This window comes from Emiliania huxleyi, assembly GCF_000372725.1.
Source record: "Emiliania huxleyi CCMP1516 chromosome Unknown EMIHUscaffold_214, whole genome shotgun sequence".
Classification (NCBI taxonomy): domain Eukaryota; phylum Haptophyta; order Isochrysidales; family Noelaerhabdaceae; genus Emiliania; species Emiliania huxleyi.
The window spans coordinates 86,737-109,621 of NW_005200469.1; the positions used below are offsets into that span (position 1 = coordinate 86,737).

At 63.6% G+C, this 22,885-nt stretch overlaps 5 protein-coding genes across 5 annotated transcripts; 2 read left to right on the forward strand and 3 right to left on the reverse strand.

Moving 5' to 3' along the window:
• Nucleotides 1–4,214: 4,214 nt before the first annotated feature.
• EMIHUDRAFT_235157 (hypothetical protein) lies at nucleotides 4,215–5,544 on the reverse strand (the record flags this gene model as incomplete). The annotated part of the gene is made up of 3 exons (XM_005780460.1): nucleotides 4,215–4,296; nucleotides 4,774–4,841; nucleotides 4,999–5,544. 3 exons carry the CDS (start codon nucleotides 5,542–5,544, stop codon nucleotides 4,215–4,217), a joined length of 696 nt encoding a protein of 231 aa, XP_005780517.1.
• Nucleotides 5,545–5,905: 361 nt separating this feature from the next.
• On the forward strand, nucleotides 5,906–6,690 carry EMIHUDRAFT_235158 (hypothetical protein; the record flags this gene model as incomplete). Its single annotated transcript, XM_005780461.1, has 2 exons — nucleotides 5,906–6,174; nucleotides 6,243–6,690. 2 exons carry the CDS (start codon nucleotides 5,906–5,908, stop codon nucleotides 6,688–6,690), a joined length of 717 nt encoding a protein of 238 aa, XP_005780518.1.
• Nucleotides 6,691–13,474: 6,784 nt separating this feature from the next.
• EMIHUDRAFT_366353 (hypothetical protein) lies at nucleotides 13,475–14,068 on the forward strand. Its single transcript, XM_005780462.1, has one exon. The coding sequence runs from the start codon at nucleotides 13,487–13,489 to the stop codon at nucleotides 13,922–13,924; it is 438 nt and encodes a 145-aa protein (XP_005780519.1). The 5' UTR covers nucleotides 13,475–13,486; the 3' UTR covers nucleotides 13,925–14,068.
• A 1,515-nt stretch (nucleotides 14,069–15,583) lies between these two features.
• On the reverse strand, nucleotides 15,584–17,118 carry EMIHUDRAFT_443034 (hypothetical protein). The gene is made up of 3 exons (XM_005780463.1): nucleotides 16,754–17,118; nucleotides 16,430–16,536; nucleotides 15,584–16,201 (listed from the first exon to the last, which is right to left on the reverse strand). Exons 1-3 carry the CDS (start codon nucleotides 17,021–17,023, stop codon nucleotides 15,919–15,921), a joined length of 660 nt encoding a protein of 219 aa, XP_005780520.1. The 5' UTR covers nucleotides 17,024–17,118; the 3' UTR covers nucleotides 15,584–15,918.
• Nucleotides 17,119–21,260: 4,142 nt separating this feature from the next.
• Nucleotides 21,261–22,206, reverse strand: LIP1 (triacylglycerol lipase 1; the record flags this gene model as incomplete). Its single annotated transcript, XM_005780464.1, has 1 exon — nucleotides 21,261–22,206. The coding sequence occupies exon 1, from the start codon at nucleotides 22,182–22,184 to the stop codon at nucleotides 21,261–21,263; it is 924 nt and encodes a 307-aa protein (XP_005780521.1). The 5' UTR covers nucleotides 22,185–22,206.
• Between the last annotated feature and the right edge of the window lie 679 nt (nucleotides 22,207–22,885).

The following is a 22,885-nucleotide window of genomic DNA, read 5'->3' on the forward strand; positions in this document are numbered from 1 at the left end:
GCCCATGTTTTTTTTTTTCCTTCCTTCCCTCCGTGCCTCCATCCTTCGTTCCTTCCCCCCCCCCTTTCTTCCTTCCCCCCCCCCCTTTTTTTTTTTTTTCCCCCCCCCCCCCTCTCTCTCTCTCTCTCTCTCTCTCTCTCTCTAGAGCGCCCTCCTGCCCCCACTGACGCGGCTGCAGGTGGTTGAGCTCGCGAGAAGAATCACGTTGACCGGAGTGGTCCTGCTGATCGACGAGAAGAAGGCCATCCTCCGCCTCGCGGTGGCGACGCTGATCTGCTCGAACTACGTGACGATCTTGGCGATCACGCGCCCCTACAAGAGGCTGGACGACGATGTGCTCGCGGTGGTGCGCGCACACGGAGTCCGCCCGCGCCTTGCCCCCCCAGGACTATCCCCCCGCCCACCAGACCGCTGCCCACACCCATGTGCCGCATGCAGGCGGCGGGTCTGCTTACGCTGCTCCTGTTCCTCGGGGCGAACTGGACGACCATCTACCTCATCATCGCCGAGCGCCACCCGAACACCTCCGAGGCGGCGGACATCCTCGGCTTCAGCTCGCTCGACCCGTTGGTCAACGCAATGCTCGCCCTCTTGGGAGTGCTCCTGCTCGCGTTCGCCATCGGCGTCATTCTCGCGTTCCGCAGCGCCACTCGCGTCCAGAAGATCCAGCTCGCCGAGACCAGGACACCGCCCGAGCTGACCGTGACGATGGGCCTGACCTGGCATCTCTTCAACAGCCACATCTGGTCGACTGGTCAAGACGCCGTCGCCGTCATCAAGAATGAGCTCCAGCAGCTGCTTACTGGTGTCAAGATCTTTCTTGACGTCGATGACCTCGAGGACATCGGCGCGCTGGAGTCGTACATCAGCAACTCGCAGGTCATCCTCTTCTTCTTGTCCAAGGGCTACTTCAAGTCGCGGGCACGCGTCCCCCCTCCGCTCTCCCCTCTCCAGCGAGCCCTGCCTTGCTTGCCTCGCCGCCCGCTCTCCCCTCTCCAGTGCCCGAAGTGCTTACCTCACCGCGTGCATTCTGCCCCCGGCGCGCAGAACTGCCTGCGCGAGATCCGCTCGTCGCTGGAGCAGAACAAGCCGCTCGTGCTGGTGCACGAGGCGAACCCGTCGAAGGGCGGTGGCACGATCGAGGCATCGCCGACCCGCTCTGCTAGGTCGCCCGGCCGGCGGGCCACTAGCCCATGCGTCCAAGCCGCGCCTCTCGCCACAGGAGCTGCGCGCCGAGTGCCCGGAGGAGCTGCAGCCGGACATCTTCGACATCGCGACTTGGCCTCTGATCGTGTGGCATCTCTAGACCGTGCCTGCTGCTGCTGCGAGCATGACACGGTGTGGCCTCACCACGGCCGGCGGAGGTCTAGGCACCGGATTCAGGAGTTCCAGCTAGTCAGCCTCAAGATGATCGCCGAGGCGCTGCTGCTACACACCCCGGCCTACGCGGGCCGGGACGCGCTCCCACTCGCTGTGCCCGGCGAGGTGCTGGGCGAGCCGTGTTGCTTTGCCAAGACGGTGCTGGTCTCGGCCTCGCCCGCCAACCCGGGCGCCGACACACTCGCCGGTGATCTCCGCGCCGCCTTTGCCGGCATCGACGTCACAACGGCGGAGGAGATGCCCCCGCGGGCAACCCACATGCTGCTCTACCTGTGTGAGGCGACCTGGTCGGACGAGATTACCCGAGATTACCCGAGCTAGCCGAGATTACCCGAGATTACCCGAGATTACCCGAGATTAGGCGACCTGGTCGGACGAGGCGCTCGCGGATCAGGTGCGCAGCCGGCGAGGCTAGATCCGACTGCCCTCCACGTCCGCCCATCCCTGAGAGCCTTTGCTTGTGTGCACAGGTCAAGGAAGCACGCACGGCCAAGCTCAAGATTGTCATGGCCCACGAGAACGACGACAACCGCGACGGATGCCCGTTTAGGTCGACTTCTCGCTCGTCTGGGACGGCCTTTAGTGAATGCCATCGGTCCTAACGCGCAGCGTATTCGCCATAGCCGCTTCTTCGAGACCACGCCGCAGGAGCTCATCGCGGGAGGTCTGTACAAGGACCTCGCCCTCGCCTGCTACCCGGGCCTTCACCGCGAGGTGAGCCTGCGGCTTCTCGCAAAGGCTCTCGGCGCGAAGGCGCATGGGGCGACGTCCATCCGCCAGCGCGTGGCCGAGCTCTCGCGTGGCGCGCGCGTTCGCGCACTGCAGCTCTTCGGGCCGGCGCCGGCGCCGGCGCCGGAACGCGCCTCTGTCGGCGTGGAGGTGCCATAGGGGTGCCATAGGGGGGGCGCCCTCGCGCCTCACCGCAAGAGCAGCCAATGTGTCTACTGGCGCCGCCCGACCTGATCGAGCTGCCGCACCAGTGCGAGCCCTCTACATGCGTGCGGTCTGCACCAAGAGGATGTTCGAGCCAAGGTCAACGCCGTCCCGACGGCGTAGGCGGCGCGCGTGTGTGTGTGCGGTGCCCAACATATTCATAGACTGAATCTTGATGATGCTCTTGTGCAGATCCGCCTGCTTCGCGACCTGTTTTCTTTTCTTCTCCCCCACATGAGGCGAATAAAACGTAAAAGAAAACAAACGATATGATTTTTCCGCAAAGCGTCGTCCGTCGACGCGCCGACCCGCCATCCGCCATCCATAGAGAAGATAAGATAGAGCAAGCAAGGTGGTGAGTCTGTGTCTGAGACACAACAAGGTAATCCTTCCTTCTTACACACCGACCATGTCTGGAGCCTCGTGCACCTGACTTACTTCCCCACTTTTCTTTCTACAACATAATTGTTCCATAATAAAATAGGCTGCACGGCATGCAACCCCCCACCCCCCCAAACCACCACCCCACTCCCCGGCCCGCCCGCCTCCCTCCAAGTGTCCGACTGACCACGCAGCGAAGTATAAGGCCTTCACGGCTATACGGCCTTCGCGGCAAGAGGTCCTCACGGACAGAGGTCCTCACTCACAGCCAGAGGTCTTCAGACACGGCCAGAGGTCCTCACGGCCAGAGCGAGGTCCTCACGGGCGACGGCGGCGAAAGGGGCGGCCCCCAGAGGAGGAGGGGGTCAGCGGGCCGCGTGGCGTGGTGCATGTCTACCCCTTGCCTCTGCCACCCTGGCGACGGCAGTGTCGAGTTGAGCTTCCGCGCACCCTCCTCGAGGGCAGTACGCGTGGCTCTTGGTGTGAGCACAATGCACTGTATGTGCATGTATTGACATCGATGAGGGTTTGCGAGGGAGCTTTGTTGTAAAATTCTTGATTTACTTGAATGGGACCCCCAGTCAGGGACGGCCTCTGGACGCGACGCCGACGGCCCCGACGGCCTGGCAGGGCCCTGGCGGCTGGTGGATGAAACCATTGTTTAATCAATTAAAACCGTAAGCCGTACGTATGCGTAATGTATGACTCCCCCTGTGCCCCACTGTTGCTCCCATGGCTAGGGGAGGTAGAGCTAGAGGGGACATCACTGGCAATCGGTCCCAGGCCAAGGCTTCTCACGACTCACCAGTCGCAGTCCCAGCCCATGTACCCATGTTCAGGATGCCTACGGTGCTCCGACGGGTGCCGTCGGCGGTGCCGCAAACGGTCGTCGCGCACGGACGAGAACGCCCCTGCCATTCCGCATTCGCCAACCGCGCTGAGAGATACGCGTGCAAACTTCATGGGCGCACTCGTCACAACCCACTGTGCACTGAGTGCGCCCGTGAAGTTTGCAAAGACAACTCTAAGCGGTTCGACGAATGGCGGCGTTGGCGAATGTGGCAGGGGGCGTTCGCTCGAAACCGGAAACGGCCGCTTTTCAACCATACCTCATGCATATGTGTGAATGACTCACGCAACGAGCCTGGCCGGCCTCGCGCGTGGTGGCAGGTGGCTGTGGCCCTGTAAAATCAGCCTGTGTCGCCGTGTCCCGGGGTGTCGGTGTCGCGACGGCGCTCGCGCGGCGGGGCGACACCCGCCGCCCCGGGGGCGCGGTGGAAGGGGCTAAGAGGCATCGGTCACACATCGCACCTCTCTCCGGCCAGCGCTATATCCAGACGAGTGACAACCACATTCCGCTGAGCTGACAGAGCACATGTGCAGAACTGGGGCAACGTCCTGGACTCTGAGTCGTCTTTACCTCTAATGACATCGCGCATACTCGGCGCCCTGGCCTGCGCACGACCGCGACGCACACATGTAACCATGGCGACGCACCACCGTCCACCGGCACCGTTGGCTCAGGCGGCCAGGACGGGCTCCTGCCCCGGGATGAGCTGGAAGCTCGGGGTGGACTTGGCGATCTCGAGCTCGGCCTCGTTGCTTCATGTCCGCCTCGATGTCCGCATCCAAACAGGGGCGTCTAGATTCGGAGCGCTCGCCGAAGAGGAGTGCGACAAAATAGCGCCCGTGATTGCCTGCACGCTGCCCGCACTCACGGACTCCATACCCGAAAGAAAGAGAGGGGAGCTCGCAGGAGAGGCACAAGTGTTCGAAGAGAGAGTGGACCTGAGCAACGATATGACTTGGCGCGGCAAATGATCGCAGTGGGCGTCAGAAGAGTCGTCCTTGCGCGAGGAGAGCTCGATAAAAACTCGAGGGGCCAAAATATGCCGCGAGGAGGGCAGAGCTGCGACGAAAGGCGAGAGAAGCAGCGAGAGCAAGGGAGCGGCAGGCGGCGGCGCCGTCGCAGGACGAGGCAGAGGAGAGCGACGCGACAGAGGAGGAAGCGACAAGAGAGAGAACGACGGGCGGAGGAGTGGGACGACCGCGGGGTGGCATGAAGGTTCGCCGCATTACCGGTGGTCCCATGGCCGGTCCACGCCGTCGCTACGCCGTGCCGTCGCGCGCCATCCCCACGGCGCGCCCTGAGCGTACGGAGCGAGACACTGGAGCGACCCCCCCCCCCCACATCGCAAAAACAGAATTTAACCGAAAACAACTCAAAATCGCTCCAAGACTCCAGACTCCATGCTCTTATTCCTGCGTGACGCTGCTGGTGCTGCCCACGCTGCCGCCATCCACCTGGCGGCTGAGGAAGAGCTCGACTTGCCGCAGCCCGGCATCCGTCTTTGGCACCGCCAGATGTTCGCCTGGGTGGGTGCAAAGCTCGCGTGTCCCCTCGTCGAAATGGTCCATCAAATAGCGCGACCACTCAGGCAGTATGATCCCATCACTCTGGCCGTGGATGTGCAGCGTCGGTGTGCAGATGGGGGTCGCGTCTGCCAACAGAGCTAGCAGCTTGGGTTGCTTGGCGGTTTTGTAGCCAGCGGCGAGGACGGCGAAGCGGAAGGTGCCCGGCGGCAGCGCCGCGACCAAGAGGCTTGAGGTTGCTGCGCCCATTGAGTAGCCCCACAATCCATCATAGGGCCCGTGCGCAAGGATGGCCCTCTTGACAAGTGCCAGCGTAGATGACCATTTGACTTCAGACCCGTCGTCAGCCTCGCCATTATCTGTCGCGATCCACGAGCGGCCTCCCCACGCGTCGGGTGCCGCGTGCGGGCCTTCGAGGCACTCGAATTGAACTCGCCCCGCAAAGCGTTGGTGCAGTTGCTGCAGGCTTTGCGCCATATATTTGGGACTAGAATGATGGCCGTGCAAGCACAGAATGCGCAGCTTCGGTGCGGTGCCCTCTACGTCTCCGCTTGACTCTGGACGCCTGATAACCAGGTCGGGTAGTGCGTCCGAAGCCTGTCGTGAGGAAGATGCCTCCTGTAGGAAGACGCTTCCCATGCCCAGCAGGATTTGCCAGGGGAACCAACCAGGCCGATGCGCTGATGGCCAGCTGTCGTCCCCGAAAGTTCGCGCGCGTCCCTGCGCTCTCTCCAAAGCAACAGCGCGCGATACACACACAGCATCGAGTATCGAGTGCGTGATGCTCCCCCTCGTTGGCTGGTGCACCGCGACACTACCGCGCACGCCGCCTCCACTCATGGCGCTGCCTTCCTGGGTGCTGTCCGCGCGCACAGCGGAGATCTCCGAGACAGAGGCTCAGGCAGCCTTCAGCGGCATGCAGACGGTTGAGCTCACGCTTCCTACCGCTGTTGCCTCTGGCCCTGTCGTCACTCGCTACCTCAAGACGGCGGTCGAACCTTCACCAGAGGAGGAGCCACCGTTGCTGCTGGTCCACGGCTTTGACATCTCCTTGGCTTTGGAGTACCGCCGGCTGCTGCCGCTCCTTGAGGCTTTGGGCATTGAGGGGTACGCGCCTTGCATCGCGGGCTGGGGCTTCACAGAGACGACGAACCTGCGCAGCGTCCGCGTCGAAGCCAAGCGAGCGCATTTGCTCGCCTTCTGGAGGAGCGTGCTCGGCAGCCGCCTGGCCGTTGGGTGGGGGCTTCGCTGGGCGCCTGCGTCGCCCTCGACTGCTACCGCGCCGAACCGGGCGCATTCCGTTCATTTGCATCGCTCGCGCCGGCCTTCTTCACGCCGCCGCCGCCCGTCCTGCCGGCGCCTCTCGGCCGACTGCTGCTTCAAAACGTGCTCACCGCGCCGAGTGTGCGCGAGAGCATCGCCAAGCAGGCCTACCACGTGAAGGAGGACCAGACGGAGGACGCCATCCGTTGTGGTAATTTGCACCTCAGTCGCGCAGAGTGGGAGGAGGACTCGCTAGAATGGCTAATGAGTGGCGCGGCGCGTACGGCAACCTCGCGCCGCACGTGGCAGAGCTGGGCGCGCTGGAGACGCTCACCCTGTGGGGTCGCGAGGACGAGGTGATTCCTCCGGCTAGGGTCGGAAGCTGGCCGGCGGCGAGGCTGGTCCAGGCGCTCGGGTCACGCAGCACCTACTTTTTTTGCGCGTGGCGAGGTGGTCGACGGCGACGGCGACACGTCGAGTGTCGTCGCGGCAGCAGAGCGGTGGGACGCGGTGGCGGCGCCAGATTCGGAGATCTTGACATATCGCGCCGGCACCCGCTCGGGTACCTCAGTTTCAAAGACTCTTTTGTATTTGCTGCTACAGTGCTGGAACATTACGTCGTTATGTTCAACATACGCCCCCCCCCCCCCCCCCACGCCACCGGGTGAGCGGTGAGACCCCTGCTAACGGGTGTACACTGTAAAGAAGCCACGTACCCCGTACGGCTTTAACAACCGCGTCCGCGAAAAAAAGTAATATATCTGTACTTCCAACACCCGGACGTTCCCAGGGTGATGGAAGGTTCGACGCACCCCCGGACTGGGCGGAGAGATCCCAGGAGCACGCTGCTGGGCTGTCCGCCCCGCCCCCACTTGCCCTGACTGCACAGGATAGCGTGCCCCGACGAACGGCGACACATAGCGGGGGACAATGCGCCGGGGGGTATGCCTAACTTTGGTGCTTTGTGTGGGTCGCGTTCCCATGGTAGCTGTGTGGCTGAAGCCCTCGTGCCGCTGGCGTGCCCCCTCCAGCGGCTGGCCCCTCGAGACTGTTGGTGCTACCTTGGCGGGAGGGGGAGAGGGAGGCCCGGTGGGAGGAGAGGGAGAGGGAGGCCCGGTGGGAGGGGAGGGAGAGGGAGGCCGCCTTGGGCTCTCCTCTCCCCTCCCTGGGCTCTTCTCCCCTCCCCTCCCTGGGCTCTTCTCCCCTCTCCTGCCTGGTACTCTCGGCCTGATTACCGGAGCGTCTGCTGGAGCAGACGCTGGGGGGAAACTCTCGCCCGGAGGCGGATGGGGATGGGGCGGGGCGCCGCGCCGCCGCCGCCGCGCCGCCTTCTCCCGCGGCGCCGCCTTCTCCCGCAACTCCCGCTTTGACCTCCCCCAACTATCACGGCACTATAATTTCACATTATATCAGGCGCTGCCCCTGACTGCCTTTGCGAGGACCGCAGCAGCGGTGGTTGAGCCGGTCCGCGGTTCGAGCTGGGAGCTTTTGGCTCCTGGTTCGATTCTCGCGAGGAAGGTCGCTTCGCTCTCGCGGAGCGAGCGCGGGCGACGCGAGCGCGCGCGCGTGTGCACGTGCGCGGCTGCGCAGGCGCTGGCGCAGGAGCAGGCGAGGCGAGGCGGACGGCGGCGGCGCGCGATCTCTGCTTTTGCTCGGGTGAGGCGTGGCTTGCGCGCCGCGCGCGGGCCCGCGCGCGGCGCGGTGATGACGCCGCACGCTGAAGAGTCCTTGGTGACCCACCGCGGTGGCAGCGAGCCAGAGCAAGCGACCTGCCGCATGACGGGTAGACCTCGATACAAAAGAATTTTTTTCACAACCGCGTCCACGCGAAAACCGTCCGCGCTCGAGTCTAACCAGGGGGCCGTACATGTACACTCGCTCCGGGCGATCTCCCGCGCTCAACAGTGTGGAACAAACCCAAAACACGGCCCATATTAGCAATTAGGCAACACGATAGGCTACTCCAGGTGACTCTGCAACGCTCAGGGGGGGGCGTGGTCGGCAAAAGCTAGAACGACTGCACCGAGTCCCGCGCGCGCGCCGAGTCCCGGCCGGAGCTCTGCGCGGACTCTCGCCCCGACGCCGAGCTCCTCCGCGCCGTCTCGACCTCTTCGTCGAGCGCCACCAGCTTGGCGAGGCAGCGCGTGTCCCACTGCCTCCACGTCCGCCACGCCTAGGAAGGAGGCCGCCTTCAGCTTCCACACACCACAGGTGTCGGACCCCCTCTCAGTATGTGACCACCGGGGGACCCCCCCCGGGGGGGGGGGGGGGGGGAGACGCCCGAGCATACTGTGTCGGCTTACGCATCTGGCTAGCGCCACGCCTGCTCGTCTGCGGCATCAGAACCTCCGCCTCCGACGCCCCCGCCTCCTCCCGCGCCTGCCGGCCCGCCGCCCTGGTCGTCGAGCGAGGGCTCGCGCAGCGCGTCCCACACCCCCATCAGCCGCGCGTTGAACGCGCGCTGCATCGCGACCTGTTCACAGCTAGGGGTGTGAAGAGACGCCGTTCACAGCTCGCGCGTTGAACGGCCGCTGCATCGCGACCGAGGGGAGGTCGTTTGGCGGGTGGACGAACGGGTCCTCGAGGATGCGCGCCTATAGAAAAAAGAAAACACATAGAAAAAGAAAATAGTGGACCAACGGGTCCTCGAGGATGCGCGCCGTGTTCCACATGCCCGTGTGCGCGAGGACGGAGAAGAAGGCGACCGCGGCCGGGAGGAAGGCCCAGCTCTGCAGCAGCTGCGTCATGCCGTCCGCGTCGGCGCCGTCGGCGAGGCTCCACCTCGCCACGTGCCTAAGGGAAGGTAAGGTAAACTTCTCCACACACACGAGGTGGTGGGGCAAGGGGCCAGGCTACCCCTCGCGACTCCACGTCTAGACGGCAAAAGCCCCACGGCATTAGGAGTGCAAGGCCCAGTGCGCGTGGGTGGTGTGTGTGTGTGTGTGTGTGTGTGTGTGTGTGTGTGTGTGTGTGTGTGTGTGTGTGTGTGTGTGTGTGTGTGTGTGTGTGTGTGTGTGTGTGGCTCATGGCGCCACGTGCCTTGCTGAGATGAGCGGGAAGACCGAAGCAAAGACGCAGAGCAGGAAGGCGATCACTTGGGCGTACGGCCAAGGGAAGGGGATGTCCTCGATCTTGGCCGCCTACCGAGAGACCCAAGGATACCCCCAAGGACACCCAAAGATGCCCCGAGATGCCCCGGTGATTGCCCGAGATTGCCCGAGATTGCCCGAGATTGCCCGAGAGGTCGGGGGCTCCTGCCGGAAGCCGAGCACGCCGTCGGACAGGTCTGCGAAGGTGCGAGCGAGGACGGGCGGGTCGACCCAGAGGCCTAAGGTAAGGTAAGGTACGCGAGGTGGTCTCCGCGTCTAACGACAGGAGCCCCACGGCATTCAAAGTGCAAGGCCCAGTGCGCGTGGGTGGTGTGTGTGTGTGTGTGTGTGTGTGTGTGTGTGTGTGTGTGTGTGTGTGTGTGTGTGTGTGTGGTGTGTGTGTGTGTGTGTGTGTGCGTGCGCCTCCCCTGGCGCGGCGCTGGTTGAGGTGCGAGAGGAGGCGCGTGAGGGTGAGGGCGACGCGGTCGTCTGAGATGCGGAGCAGGTAGAGCTCGTGCTGCCTGTCCACACGCCTCGCTGTGAAGAGACGCCGTTCACAGCCGAGGTGCGGAGCAGGTCGAGCTCTCGTGCTGCCCGAAGCCTCCGAGGACCGGCAGAGAGGTGGAGGAGGGGCGCGGCGACGAGAGGCTCCTCCTGGGCCGCGGCCGTGGCGGAGGCCCCCGCGGGGACGCGTCCCCCGCAGGCAGCGACGAAGGGAAGGGCAGCGTCTCACCCACGCCGGAGGCGGGCGAGCGGCACGGAACAAAGGGCGCGTCAGAGCCGGTGGCGGCCGCGCGCGCGGCGCCCCCCCACCGGAGAGGGGGGAGGGAGGGGAGGGGCGAGGCGCCGCCGCAGGTCGGGGGCGCGAGGACGAGGGGGGCGGGGCCCGCCGCACTGTCGAGCGCCGCGCTGTCCCTCGGCTGCGCGCGCGCGACGCAGCCCGCCGCCGCCGCTTCCGCCATCCGCACTCTCTCCCCAAAGCTGGCGGCGCAGAGGCGTTGCGTTGCGCGAACGTCCTCGCCCGCGGCATGCGCGAATGCGCACCGCGGGAGACGGGAGGAGGGGGGCGGGGGCGAGGAGGAGGGCGGGGGCGAGGAGGAGGGCGGGGGCGAGGAGGGGGGCGGGGGCGAGGAGGGGGGCGGGGGCGAGGAGGGGGCGGGGACGCCCGCCACAGGGGGGCGGGGACCCTCCTTCGCCCTGGCATCCCCCCTCCCCCCCTCCCCCTGCATCCAACGGGCGGAGAGCACGGCGGCGGCGGCGGCGGGGAGGCTGGCGGGCGTGTCCTCGGCCGGGGCGGAGGAGGGGGAGGGGGAGGCGGGCGGGAGCGGCTCTTCTCGCGCGCTCTCCAATGGCGGTGGCGGCGAGGCCGGCCGCAATGCCGGCGGCGAGGGCGGCGGCGAGGGGTGCGGTGGGGGCGGCGGCGAGGTCTCGTCCTGGCCGCTCTCGTGCTCGACGTCTGCGTCGGGGTAGTCCGCGCTGTCGGCGTGCATGAGGGAGGCGACGTCGCCCTGGGAGTCGCGCCGGAGGTAGAGGAGCGCGAGGCCGTGGAGCAGCGAGGCGAGGTGGAGGATGGACGCCTGCGACAGGCGCCGCTCGCGCCACGCGGCCCTCCTCTCGACGGGGTCGGCCGGCTCGCCGCCGCGGCGCAGCTCGTCAAAAGAAAGCGCGGTGGCGACGGCGTCGCCCCAGCGCGCAGACATGTATGTGACAGAGGAACACGACTCCCAGTAGCGCAGGTACGCGACGTTTGTGGCGAAGACGATTGCGACGCCGACGATGTGCGCCACCGGCTGGAACGGGTAGGGGTCGTCGAAGATCTTGTCGAGCGACTTTTCGGGCACGTAGATCTGGAGGAGCACGGCCACGACTGCGGAGTAAGTCGCGACGAGCGCGGCCGAGGGGAGGACGGAGCCAGAGAAGCGGACGAGCACGCGCAGGGAGGCGCCCTTCCGGTAGAGGATCATGGCACTTTGTTCCGTGTTGGCCGCCTAGGGCGGGGCAGCTCTAGGCGCCGTTCACATAAGCTGTTCACCAAAAACACTACCTGACCCAATACGCACAGACAGTCAAGAAGAGGGAGACGGCAATGACAGATCCATGGACCATGCAACACAACCACGACCGGCAGGGACTCACCTGCTAACCGCGGCAGGGACAACACGACTGTACTCGAGGGACGCATCCCTCCTTGTCCCATTATCGAATTTGTGCAGGCGAGAGTACTCGTCCGAATTCCGGCGTTTTTCATAATTCTCACCCTACTATACTTCGAGTACTCGAGTATGACAACACAAACTCTCTCTCTCGAGTATGTAAAACGCAGAGTGGCCTGGCGGACCAGAGTCCCCGCCGTTGCCGCCCGTCTCAGTGAGTACGAAGGTCGTACCGTTGTTTCGTGCCAACCATCACCAGACACGCTCACACGCCTCACGCGCGAAGCTTCCCAGAGCCGGACCGGTCGGAGCGCTCCTGCTGCTGCGGAGTGTGGCCCTCGTCATCGGCATTGTCCATCATTCAACCGCCTATCCGCACCAGCGTGGGGGATTGGTGATGGATCTCAAGTGCAAGCTTCGCCGGGCGAAACCGGGCGAATGCTTTGGGAAGAGGGAGCGTTCGCGGCAGCGTGAGCAGAAGGTAAAGACGAGAGCGAGCAATGCAATCGCCGCCGCCGCCAAGCCGAGACCGCTACACTGGTCAGCTCGAAGTCGAACGTCGAAGGCGTCGTGCCCGAAGGCCGAAGGCGAAGCAGCAGGTAAAGACGAGCGGCGTCCATGTGGGCGGAGGCGGCAGAGGCGGTATCCGGGCGGGTACTTCCGATAACCGATAAGGGGGCGTCCGACCACGCCGATGCGCTCCTCGAAGCCGTCGGGCGCCGCCGCAGAGCGCGAGGCGTAGACGCGGTCGAGGCGCGGCATGCGGGCGGACCCTCACAGATCACAGATCACAAAAGGCTTGGTTTCCTTTTGTTATTTTCAGTGTGGTTTCTCGGCCGACAGGTTGAGCCTCTGCCGGCATCGAGCCGACGCAGTCGGCGACAGTCCGTCGCCGCGCGCGATATGGTGCTGCCACTTGCAGTCGTTGCGTCCCTCTTCGGAGCTCTCGCCGAAAAAACGCCAACGGAGAAGTCCACCGGCCAAGGCAGCGAGAGTGTCCCACGTTCCTCTCGCGCTGAGCCCAGGGTTCACCCGCTGGCGCACCTGCGTCCAAGGTTGCCCGTGCACGCATACAACGGCGGTTTGCCTCAATTCTACTACTGGTCACCCAATCTTGATCACCCAAAGCCGAGCACCGTCCGGCTGCGCTGGAACAAAACCCTCGTGCGTCCTGGCGAAGGACTCGTGCTTGAGGAGACGGCCATGGGATACATGGTCAATCGCCCCGCCCACGACGGCGTCTACCTGGTGGATGGCTCTTACTACATTGAAGTGCGGCGCAAGAGTTTGTTTTCAAAGCACGGATGTTGTACAGAGCCCTTCGCCGGAGGCTGGTGGCACTTTTCCACGTGGATTTTGCAGGAGCGAGGGGGGAGGGCGCATCGCCGCGCGGGGAGGGCTGGGCACAGGGCACAGGGGATCTCTCTCGCATAGGATATGCACTCGGCGGCACGAGGGCAAGGCTGGGCGTCCTATGTTTGTGCTCCCCCCCGGACCCCTCGCTCTCGGGCACTACAAGATCTTGGAAAGTGGCACTTTTCCCGCAGCGGCATCTTCCTCCAGGTTTCCAAGAGGGTGATGGACTACACCTGCCCCTGGTGGGTCGTGCACGCGCCCGATTCATCGGTGGAGACGCAGTGGTTACGGAAGACCAATGTCGCTGGCGGCTTCCGGAGTCGCTTTACGGGTAACGGGCTCTGGGACCGCTTCACAGAGGATGTGGAGCTGCGCTGCCTGCGCGACTGGTGCACTCCGGCGGCTTGCCACAAGACCACCTTTGGCGACACGAACGCTGGCGTGTGGCTGAACCAGCCAGCTCACTGGAAAGGCGACCCGCCCAACTACGAGCAAAGGCTATACCGAGAGTTCGAGGTCACGATCGCGTGGTGGGGCCTTCATGGAAACTCGGAGTTCATGTCGTGGGGCGAGCGTGGGGCGAAAATGGTCGTCGACCTCCGCCCTACCAACCTGACCCAGGCGAGTTATCTCAATGGCTCCGTGCATTGGTCGTGCCCGCCGCAGCACCACTACTACGTGGCGACGTCCGATGGCCGCATGGAGCCGTGCCAGTGCGACTCAACGCAGCGTGCGCTCAATTGCCGGCAGCTGGAGCGGCAGCTCCGGCCGTCCCGCCGCAAAGATGGGCAGGTGCGGCCGGCGGAGGAGGTCGGCCCTCTTCGTGTCGAGGCCGCCTCTGCCAACGGCAGCCTGTGCTTCAACGCGGTCTTGTGTGGCGAGCCAGTGGAACAGCTGGTCCAGCGCGCCCGAAAGCTCATCATGCAGCATGACTGCGCGCCGGCCGAGAGTCATGTGCTGTGGCCTCCGCGCGCAAACGAGACGTGCCCGATCTAGAGGCGCCCCGACAGTACGGGCGCTCCTGCTGCACACATGCGCATTGTTGTGTGGGAGTGAGGCGGTAGCTTTGCCTCCTGCATCTGAGGTGCATGCAACGTGACCGTATACGTAACTTACTCCTTTGATAAGTGTTTTATGTACAGTTTGGAGCATTAAAATGAACTCGGGGGCACGGGAATTAAATAGCGCAGAGCAGACTAGTTGCAAATACTCAACATGACCACTTTTGATGTTTTTTTGTCCGTGAGTTGCTCCCAGCGCCCTCGCCCGCGCTCCCTGAGCCGCTGAGGCCATAGCTGAGGTGCTACTAGTATGGGGGGCTACCTGGCTACCGCGAGAGAGACCCAACTCGTCGACGTCGTCCGATGATGGTGCCTCAAGGGCAACACAGCGTCACCAGCCGTTGGCGCGCAGAACGAGTCTGCGGCCCCCGGTTGGGACGAGTGCGCGACGCGGACGAACCGCTCAATGTGGCCGGCAGCTCGCGCTGCCGGCGGGGAGAACCGGCACGGGGAAGGCCGGCCTCCCCGGAGGGTTCGCCCCCTGGAGGGGGCCCAAAGGGACCCCCGGGGGGGCGGGGGCCCCCGCCCCGAGGGGCGGGGGCAGGTTCGTCGCTTAGCGCGATGGAGTCAACCCTTGTTGCCAAGTCGGTGAGCGTGTTGCGTATCGAGAGAGAGACCATAGCAGATGCGAGAGCGGCGTCGTCCGGGGAGAGTGGTGGTGGGGGAGGGTCAACATCGAGGGCAAGTACGCATCGCGCTCCCCGATCGTCTCCGATCTCCCTCGCCTGCTCGCTCGGCACGTAATCGGACCATATCGCTCGAACTCGGGGGGCACGGCGAGGGTTAGCGACGGGTGCGGCTTCAGGGTCGGTGGCGGGTGAGGGGTGGCTGACGGGGCTGGCTGGGGCTGTAACCGTTGGTGTAGCAGGCCCACAGTCGGCGTCGCTAAAAGGATGCCGCAGGTCGCACCTCATATTCACTGTTTGCAACCTCGCCGTGTAGATTTGAATATCTTGGTGACACGGCGAGGAAAAGCCTGGCGTTGGCACCTGATTTTCGGTGGCGCCAGGGACCGGCATCTGGTTGAATGTTGGACGCAGCGTCCGACTGCAGCGAAAGACTTACCGTGGCTCTGCATGCTGACTGGCTGCGGATGCAAGGGATCCGAAGCGGCGCGGCAGGTGAGAGGCAAGCTTGGACCGACCTGATGCTACCCAGAGTTTGTGAAGTTCTGTGGCATTCAGAGGCGTTCATGGAGGGTGATGGCGTACGAGCTCGGCTACGAACGATACAGTCCAAATCAACGCCTCCGAGTCCCATCCTTACACGGTACCAGAGTGCTTGTTCTCGTGTCCCGAGCAAGCATGCTCCGTGGGTGCACCGTCCCAGCTCATGATGAGTCCCCATCAGCGGCTTCTCAGCCCGTGCAGCCATCAAGCACTGTGCTCGATATCGGCATGAAGGTAACAACACATCGGCACGGGTGGGTTGTCCCTTCGACACGGAGCTACGCACACACCGCGCAACACGCCCATGTCTTTGCGACAGCACACTTCGCATCTCACCTGCCGTGAAGAGCCGTCCGTCCACCTTCCTGCAGACGTTCCGGCTCTCTCGACAAGGTAGTTCGGAAATGGTAAATTGCGTCTTTGTAATACGTATATTAGTGCTCTGTATACTCTGTACCAACTCCAACAGGGCCCCACACGCGGCGCCCGCTGAACATACTCGTGAATTGTGCATACCTGCATCGCCTAACTGTAGCTCCACCCGCCCGCCGCCACCGCGCCACCGGCCACCGGGCTGCGCCCTCGACGATGTCTCGTGTGGTCACAGCGCCCGCGTGCCCACGCGCATACGTGGCCACGCGCCGGACGCCCCCCCCTCCCCCTCGGCCTCCGTCAGGGGTGCCGACGCGTTGGTCCCGAGGAGGTCGGTGTAGATGCGCGCGCGTGCAAAGATGCCCCTCGGATCTATTGAGCGTTGAAACTAAGCCTGCTGCTCTTCGACTGGCGCTTCCGGCGCCTCGCCGACCGCCCGCGCGTACGCCACCGCCGCCTCCACCGCCGTGCCGAAGGTGCCGAGGCCGACCTGCCTTCCGTCCACCCTGGCCAGGTACGCCTCGAAGCGGCCAGGGCGCTCCTTCCGCACGTCCTTCCGCACGCCCTTGTAGCCGGTGAAGCTGCAGCTCGAGAGGTGCAGCCGCAGCCCCTCCGCCTCTGCCGCCACCGTCCCTGTCAGCTCCTGCTCACGCTTGCAATCTGAAAGATACCTGGGTGAAAGCGGGGGCGGAAGGGGAAGGGGGAGAGTGGGGGTGGTATGGGGGTGGGGGTGGTAGAGCCGTATGGGGCTGATGGGGAGAGGAGGGAGAGGGAACGGGAGGGGGAGAGGGGGAGAGGGGAGGGCGACGGGGGATAGAGGCGGAGAGGGAGGTCCGAGGGTGAGGGTGCGGGCTACGCGGAGGGTGAGGGCGAGGATGAGCTCCATTTGCGTGACGCACATGACGCGATATATCTGTAACGTGTACAGCTGCAGCGCGTTGAGTATCACGGCACAAATCAGCGCAAAGAAGAAGACGAACTGGTCCTTCTGTCCCCCATTGTGCACCTGAAGTACCGCACACGGGCGGGGGAGCGGTGAATGGGGCCAAGCTAGATAAAGATGAAGGTAGATGACGCCCGTGTTTTGTGTTTTTGGGTGAGCTAAGGGTGTGTGGACTAACCTCGGCATGGGTGGAGTGAGCTAGGATGTGGTCTGTGGCTTCGGGATGCGTCAGGCTCGAGGCTGGGGCTCTCTGGCCCATGGAGAGATGAAGGTGCCGCACCATTCGTTTCGCGGAGCCAATAAAGAGGTAGAAGAGGACGAGGAGCTGGAGAACGCGAGTCACTGCGAAGAGGGCGCACCCCCACACGATTGAGCGCTTTCGCCACACCAGCGAGGCGCCAGTGCGGCGAAGGAAGGTAGCAACAAAGAGGCCGAACTCATAGTTCACGAACCCATCCAGAATGAGATCGACCTTCACCATGAATACAGAGCGGGTGGCTGCAGCCACAAAGATGAGGACCACCCAGAGCGTGTGATGAAATAAGAGCATCCAACCTGTGCGGAAGAAGATCAGCCGTGAGCAGACCTCGACAAGGTAGATGCAGCCGTGTAGCAGAAAAAAGCCGAATATCCAGACATAGTCTTGCTGAATTGTCTCCAGCAGGTCTGGACCAAAGAGCGACCTCAGTATGTAGTATGTGTACGGGATGAGGGTGGTGAGAAGGACGAGGATGTTCGAGACACCGAAGACGCGGCGGTATCGCTCGAACACCTGCCAGTCAAGTCAGTCAAGTGACGTCAAGTCGGTGATGTTCGTGTCCTCAAGCTTGCGTGACAGTCACCTCAAGCTTGCGGAATCCCCTCTGGAAGACAACGAAGAGGGAATTGACAGTGAAGAAGAGGGCAAAGATGATGAGGAAGCAGGCGAGCTGCACCATGAAGACGTTGCCAAAGTACTCGTCGGTGAAAAAGGAGTCGGCGACCTCGTCGATCGCGACGAAGTCGAAGATGTTGTGAAAGGCCCAGCCTTTCGGTGCGTCAATGAAGTCCGAGGGGCATAGTGAGGCACCGGGTGCGTCTGGAACGAGGAGGGGGGTCCCGCACGGTAGCTGCTCCTCGAGTCCGGCATGCTTCGACAGGAGAGCGCGCAAGGATGCGTTTCTGAGATACTCCACACCCGCCTGCGATAGCCGCTCGACCGACGACATGGCAGGGTCGCGTACGTGAATGAAGTTGAGTATGGCGGAGAGCGCGAACGCGCCAACCATCTGCAGCATGGCTTCAGAGAATGACGAGGTAGAGGGGTCTTCGTATATCTGCTCGACCATGATTCCGACGAAAAAGTCAACATGGTCAACTGTTGGGTACAGAGCGGCAAGGGCGGCGCGTATCTCGGGCGAGGTCCCGAAATCGTCAAAGCTTCTCAATGGCCTCAGCCCAAAGTGCGTCCGGTATGCATTGAAGGAGCGCATGCGCTGTGCGCGTTCATCTTGAATCGTCTTCATCGTGATGTCGCGCAAGTAGGACGGCGTGTTCTGCGGCGCGAGTGCAGCTGCGCGAGTCCGGTGCAGGGCAGCTGCAATGCCATGGACGCCATGTGTACGGAATGTGGTGGGGTCCCAAAGCAAGTCACGGAAGGCGACCTCAGCGCCACCACCCAAGTCAAGCGAATCGGCAACGAGCGCATGCCAGCGGTAAAGGTGGTTGAACTCCAGATAGACCTGGGGTCGAAGTGAGGGTTATGGTTGGGGTTGGGAATGGAGTTGTGATTTGCAGAATGGTCGGAGAAATGGTGGGGGCACGGGACGACGCGGAGGAGGGCACATGCAGCGGGGGGGGGGCGAGGGGGGGGGGCGACACGCAGGAGCGCCACGTGCAGCACGTGGGGCCCCACGGGCGGGGAGGGGGTGGGCGAGGGGGTGGGCGAGGGGGTGGGCGAGGGTGGGGGCAGGTCCGGATCAGAGGCTTTGTGTTTGTGGGTACAGGTTCAGTAATGGATGGGCCTGGTTGCGCATTGTGGTATAGTCCAGCTCCCTGAGCACGTCGAGGTCGTACTTTACGGTGAGAGCATCACGCGTGGAAGAAATCGCTTGCAGAACGTAGTCCTGCAGCACAGTCTTAGTGACCACGTGGACCTGGATGGGAGGTGGGGTCCCGGGGGTGGGGAGGTGGGACCCCAGTAGTGGGTGGGGGTGGGGCGAGGGCAAGCTTGGGTGAGGGCAAGTGTGGGGGGAAGGGTGAAGGGAGGCGGGTGCTTGTGTGGGTGGCGATGGCGATGGTGATGGCGAGGACTAGGGAGGTTTGCTGGCTTGCACCAGCAGTAAGCGTGCCGTGCTGTACAGCCGCTCGTCATCCCAATCGCCATTGGCAGCGGCAAGTTTGTCGACCAGCTCATTGTGTTCCCGAAGAAAGATGGTATTGAACATCAGGTGGCCCGGGTGGAAGTTGAAGCGATCCTGCCCGGTTGCAAAGTACGCTTCGGAGTTGAGGCAGGTCTCATCACTCACATTCCACCCACACACAGCGCCGAATAATGGATGCGTCGCGCGTACTTCACGCAGACTCGGCATGCTTTGCCCGCCATCGGGCATGGGCACGGCGCCCACCTTGAGGTGGCCGCCGCTGAAAGTGCGCAGCGCAGCTTCGCGGTACGGGTCGGTCCCATAGAGCTGCCCGAGGCGCATTGTGCTTGTCAGCACGCCGCCCCTCTTAATCGGAGGGTGGCCAGCAGGCGTAGCTCCCGAGTGCTGGCGGCTCTGAAAGACACACGTGCTTCCGGTGTCCATTGGCTGAGTGTGCTGTCTGTAGAAGGTGCCGTTGGTCTCCGGCTCCGTCCGAAAAAACTCGTCCAGAAACCAATTTGCGAGGGCGACGAGCATCATGTTGAGGCCCACCTCATCAGGCGTCTCTCCCCCCTGGCGCTCAAGTACAGCAGCGAAGACGGCGGCAGGTGTTGGCAGGTGTTGGATCTCCCGAAATGAATGTGGCTCAAGGAGCAGCGGGTGTCGGGTGAGATAGTCATCGGACAAGAGGCTGTTGAGCTCCGAACCCTCCATCGCACCCGCGTAGTACCGAGGGTGGGCGATTACACCGGCAGTAAGCTCGCCGACAAACCTGGATAGCGTCTTCTTTGGTAAATTGACAACACGCCCATTGCCTAGGTCGACTGCAAAGGAGCGCAGTCGCTCGAAGGGACCCGCCCCTCTCGCGATACCAGTGAACAGGACAAAGGTCAACCAGCGGCCTTGCATTTGCTTTGCACGACAGAGGCGATCGCCGAGCAGGTGAAAATCTGATTTCTTTTTATATTATACGAACAGCTTGGCCCACATTTCTTTTCGGGCGCGAATAAACCCAGTGAGAAGAGACGCCGTCGCCAACTGTCATGTCGGTAGCCGCTCTGCACCGCTCGCTGCTGGAGCGCGGTTGATCGCGGCGCTGACGCCGCGGCGGCGCCATCTCGCGCGGCGAGAGACGGCGCTGCATCGGCGCCAAAACAAACGGGAGGTCGCGGCGCGGCCGCGGCAGCAAAAACATCGACGTTCGCTTCTCCTTCTCGTCTCGTCTCGTCTTGTCGCAGGCGCACACGCGCGCGATCCGCGTCGCTCCGCGAGGACACGACCACCGGGATTCGAACCGGCGGCATAAGAGCGCCGGCGCTCGAACGCCGGCCGATCATGCAACGGGGTCATGCAGTTGTTGTACGCTCCGCAAAACCGGCTCATGATATATGACTGGTTTTGTCCGCGGGCGCGAGGGCACTGCGGAGGCGGGCGGCGGCGGCGGAGGCGGCTTGGCGGCTGCAGCAGCACACGGGCTACTCGCTCCCTCCCGAGGGGGGCAGCGGGTTCGGTGACCTGGTGTACGCCACGGTCCCTCTGGGCTCCGTGGCGACGAAGGTCGCCCGGGACTGGCTCGCAAACGAGCTCTACGAGCCGTCCCGGCGCGGCAAAATCGATGCGGCCTGCAGGGACCGAAAGGTCGCCGACCTGATCACGGCTGCCGGCGCCTCGGCGCCGGCCGACGCCGTGTTCGGCGGCAGGTTCGCGACGGGCGAGGCGCCCCGCCCGACGACCCCCGCCTCCTAGGCGGACGAGGGCGACGGCGTCGGCGGCGATGGCGGGACCGGCACCAAGGGCTTTGACCTTTTCGGGCCGGACCCCACCCCCATGGAGGACCTCTGAGGTCCTCCCCAGTCTCACCCCACCTTACCTCTGCCCCCCCCTCCCCCCATCCCTCTGCCTCCCATAGGGCAGGATAGCACTAGCATATGCGCCTAGTGCGCATTGGGCCCACATAGATGTGACCCGCCCACTCGAGTGCGGCGCCCAGATGCTAGTGCTTGAGAGTTTAAACAAATGAACTCTCTCTCACAGCAGACAGGCTCGACACAGGTGCTTGAGAGGACACCACAAACGCGGCACGGCCCGTTTTGGCTGTCTGCGGAGATTTTGTCTTAGCACACACAGTGAGTCATTCGGAGTCATTCGATGGCCAGAGTGCGATTGTGTGTGTGTGCGGGAGTTGGTTTGACCGTTTGTCGGGAGGGAGGGGCAGGCTGCTCACCCAGCACGTGCACCGGGCCAGTGCTTGCACTTTGAATGCCGTGGGGCTCCTGCCCGTGTCCGGGTGTGGAGATGCGAGGGTCGCCCCCCCTTGCCCCACCACTTGTGTGTGTGGAGAAATTTACCTTACCTTACCTTGTTTGTTCGTAGGAGGGGCCATGAATCGCCCCCCCCCCCCCCCCCGCCTCCCTCCCCGGCGCGGAAGCTCCTTCCTCTTCTCGATCAAGATCGGTCCATCTTTTGGCTCTCAAAGCCGCTGGCAATATCGGGGCGGGCAGCCAGTCGCGACCGCGCACTCTCGTCACCCAACAGGAAGAGCTGGAGCCACGCAAGAGCCACCCCGCCGATGGCCCCGCGCGGTGCATCGTTTGTGGCGTGGCCACTTGGCCCGTTCAGGCTTCCATATGGGCACGGCGCAAACCCACAGCAGCACATCGCGCAACAGCAGTTGCACAGGGCGCAGGGTTCAAAGCCCTTCTCAAACTCCTTCTCGGTGCCGCCCGCGGGACCGTTGGCAGAAAAGTGATCCCCGCCAGAGATCTCGAAGATCAGCTTGGGCGCGCTCGTCTTGCGATACTGGACCCACGCGTGAGTCTGAGAGTTGGCCTCCTTGTCATGCGCTCCGCAGAGGAAGAGGACCGGCACAGACGCCGACAGCTCAGCTGGGAACGGCACGCCGAATTCTCTGCCGTCGTGCGGGCAGACTGCGATGCTGCACTTGAGTGTTGGGTCTCGCAGTGCCGCGAGCTGCGCGCCGCCGCCGCCCAGGGAATAGCCCATGACCGCGCGAGCGGACACATCGAGGCGATCGTGCAACGGCGAACCAGCGCGGGTGTTCTCCGACTGCAACGCCTTGCTCGCATCGAGCAGCGCCCCGCAGCGCACGGGCGGTGAATCCCTCCATGGTGTGGGAGTGCCGATGGTCATCGCCACAATGCCATGCGAGGCAAAGAATGGCGCCCACGCTGCCATCGCATGCTCACCACATCCCCACCCGCCAACGATGACGACGGAAGGCAGCTGCGCCCGGCCGCCCTCTGGGAAGTAAATGGTGGCCGAGGCGAAGCTACCAAGGCGAGTCGTAAGATGCCGAGCATCCAGCGTGCCGACAGCATGCGGACCCAAGGCGCAGGAACCCGTATCCATTCGCGCCGGAGAGCTGTGTTTGCTGGCAAGGAGTGGAGAATATACTCGAGACCTCGCCAGAAGATGCCCAAAGGCCTCCCCGAGGGAAGTTCGCTCAGGATGTGTGGCAGTCAGTCTGGCTGAGTGTCTTCTGTGTGTCGCTCCTGTGTGACCGTCATCGCCCGTCTAGCGTCCACCCATACCGCGTTGGTGTCCCAGTCGTTGGTCGGACTGTGTTTCGCCTTCCCATCAATCAATCAAGGGCCCAAGTCCATAGACACCTCACAAGACCCCACACACGGTCTCGTCCATGCCTTGCGGCTGGCGACGAGATTGCTAGAGGCGGAGCAAGCCTGCTCTAGTCTCACATGTTCGCCCTGTCGCCTGTCTGTGTTGTTGTGCTGTTGTTTGTCTCTCTCTTGGCACCTTGGAGTGCTAGGGGGGGCGACAGGGGGGACGTGGCCTGAGTGATGTGTACGCCCACTCAGGATGTGTGGCAGCCCGCTGGCTGTGTGTCTTGTGAGCTTGTTTGTGTCTGTGTGTTGCCCGTGCGTGTCGTCAACGTCATCATCTGTCTAGCGTCCACCCATACCGCGTCGGTGTCCAGTCCGAGCCTGACTGTTCTTCACCTTCCTACATACATACATGCCCAAGTCAAGAATTGGCTTTCTGGTGGCGGGCAAGAGAGAAGAAACAATTCCTTTTTGAAAAATCGCTCCTCA

Bases quoted from the DNA above. Each gene is read 5' to 3' on its own strand.
- EMIHUDRAFT_443034 (XM_005780463.1), bottom strand. From the start codon at position 17,023: ATGCTCTTATTTCATCACACGCTCTGGGTGGTCCTCATCTTTGTGGCT. The intron at 16,537-16,753 runs GTGCGGCACCTT...GCGGTACTTCAG, and splicing joins TTGGCTCCGCGAAACGAATG to GTGCACAATGGGGGACAGAA. The intron at 16,202-16,429 runs GTGCGTCACGCA...GCTTTCACCCAG, and splicing joins TTACAGATATATCGCGTCAT to GTATCTTTCAGATTGCAAGC.
- EMIHUDRAFT_366353 (XM_005780462.1), top strand. From the start codon at position 13,487: ATGTCGTGGGGCGAGCGTGGGGCGAAAATGGTCGTCGACCTCCGCCCT.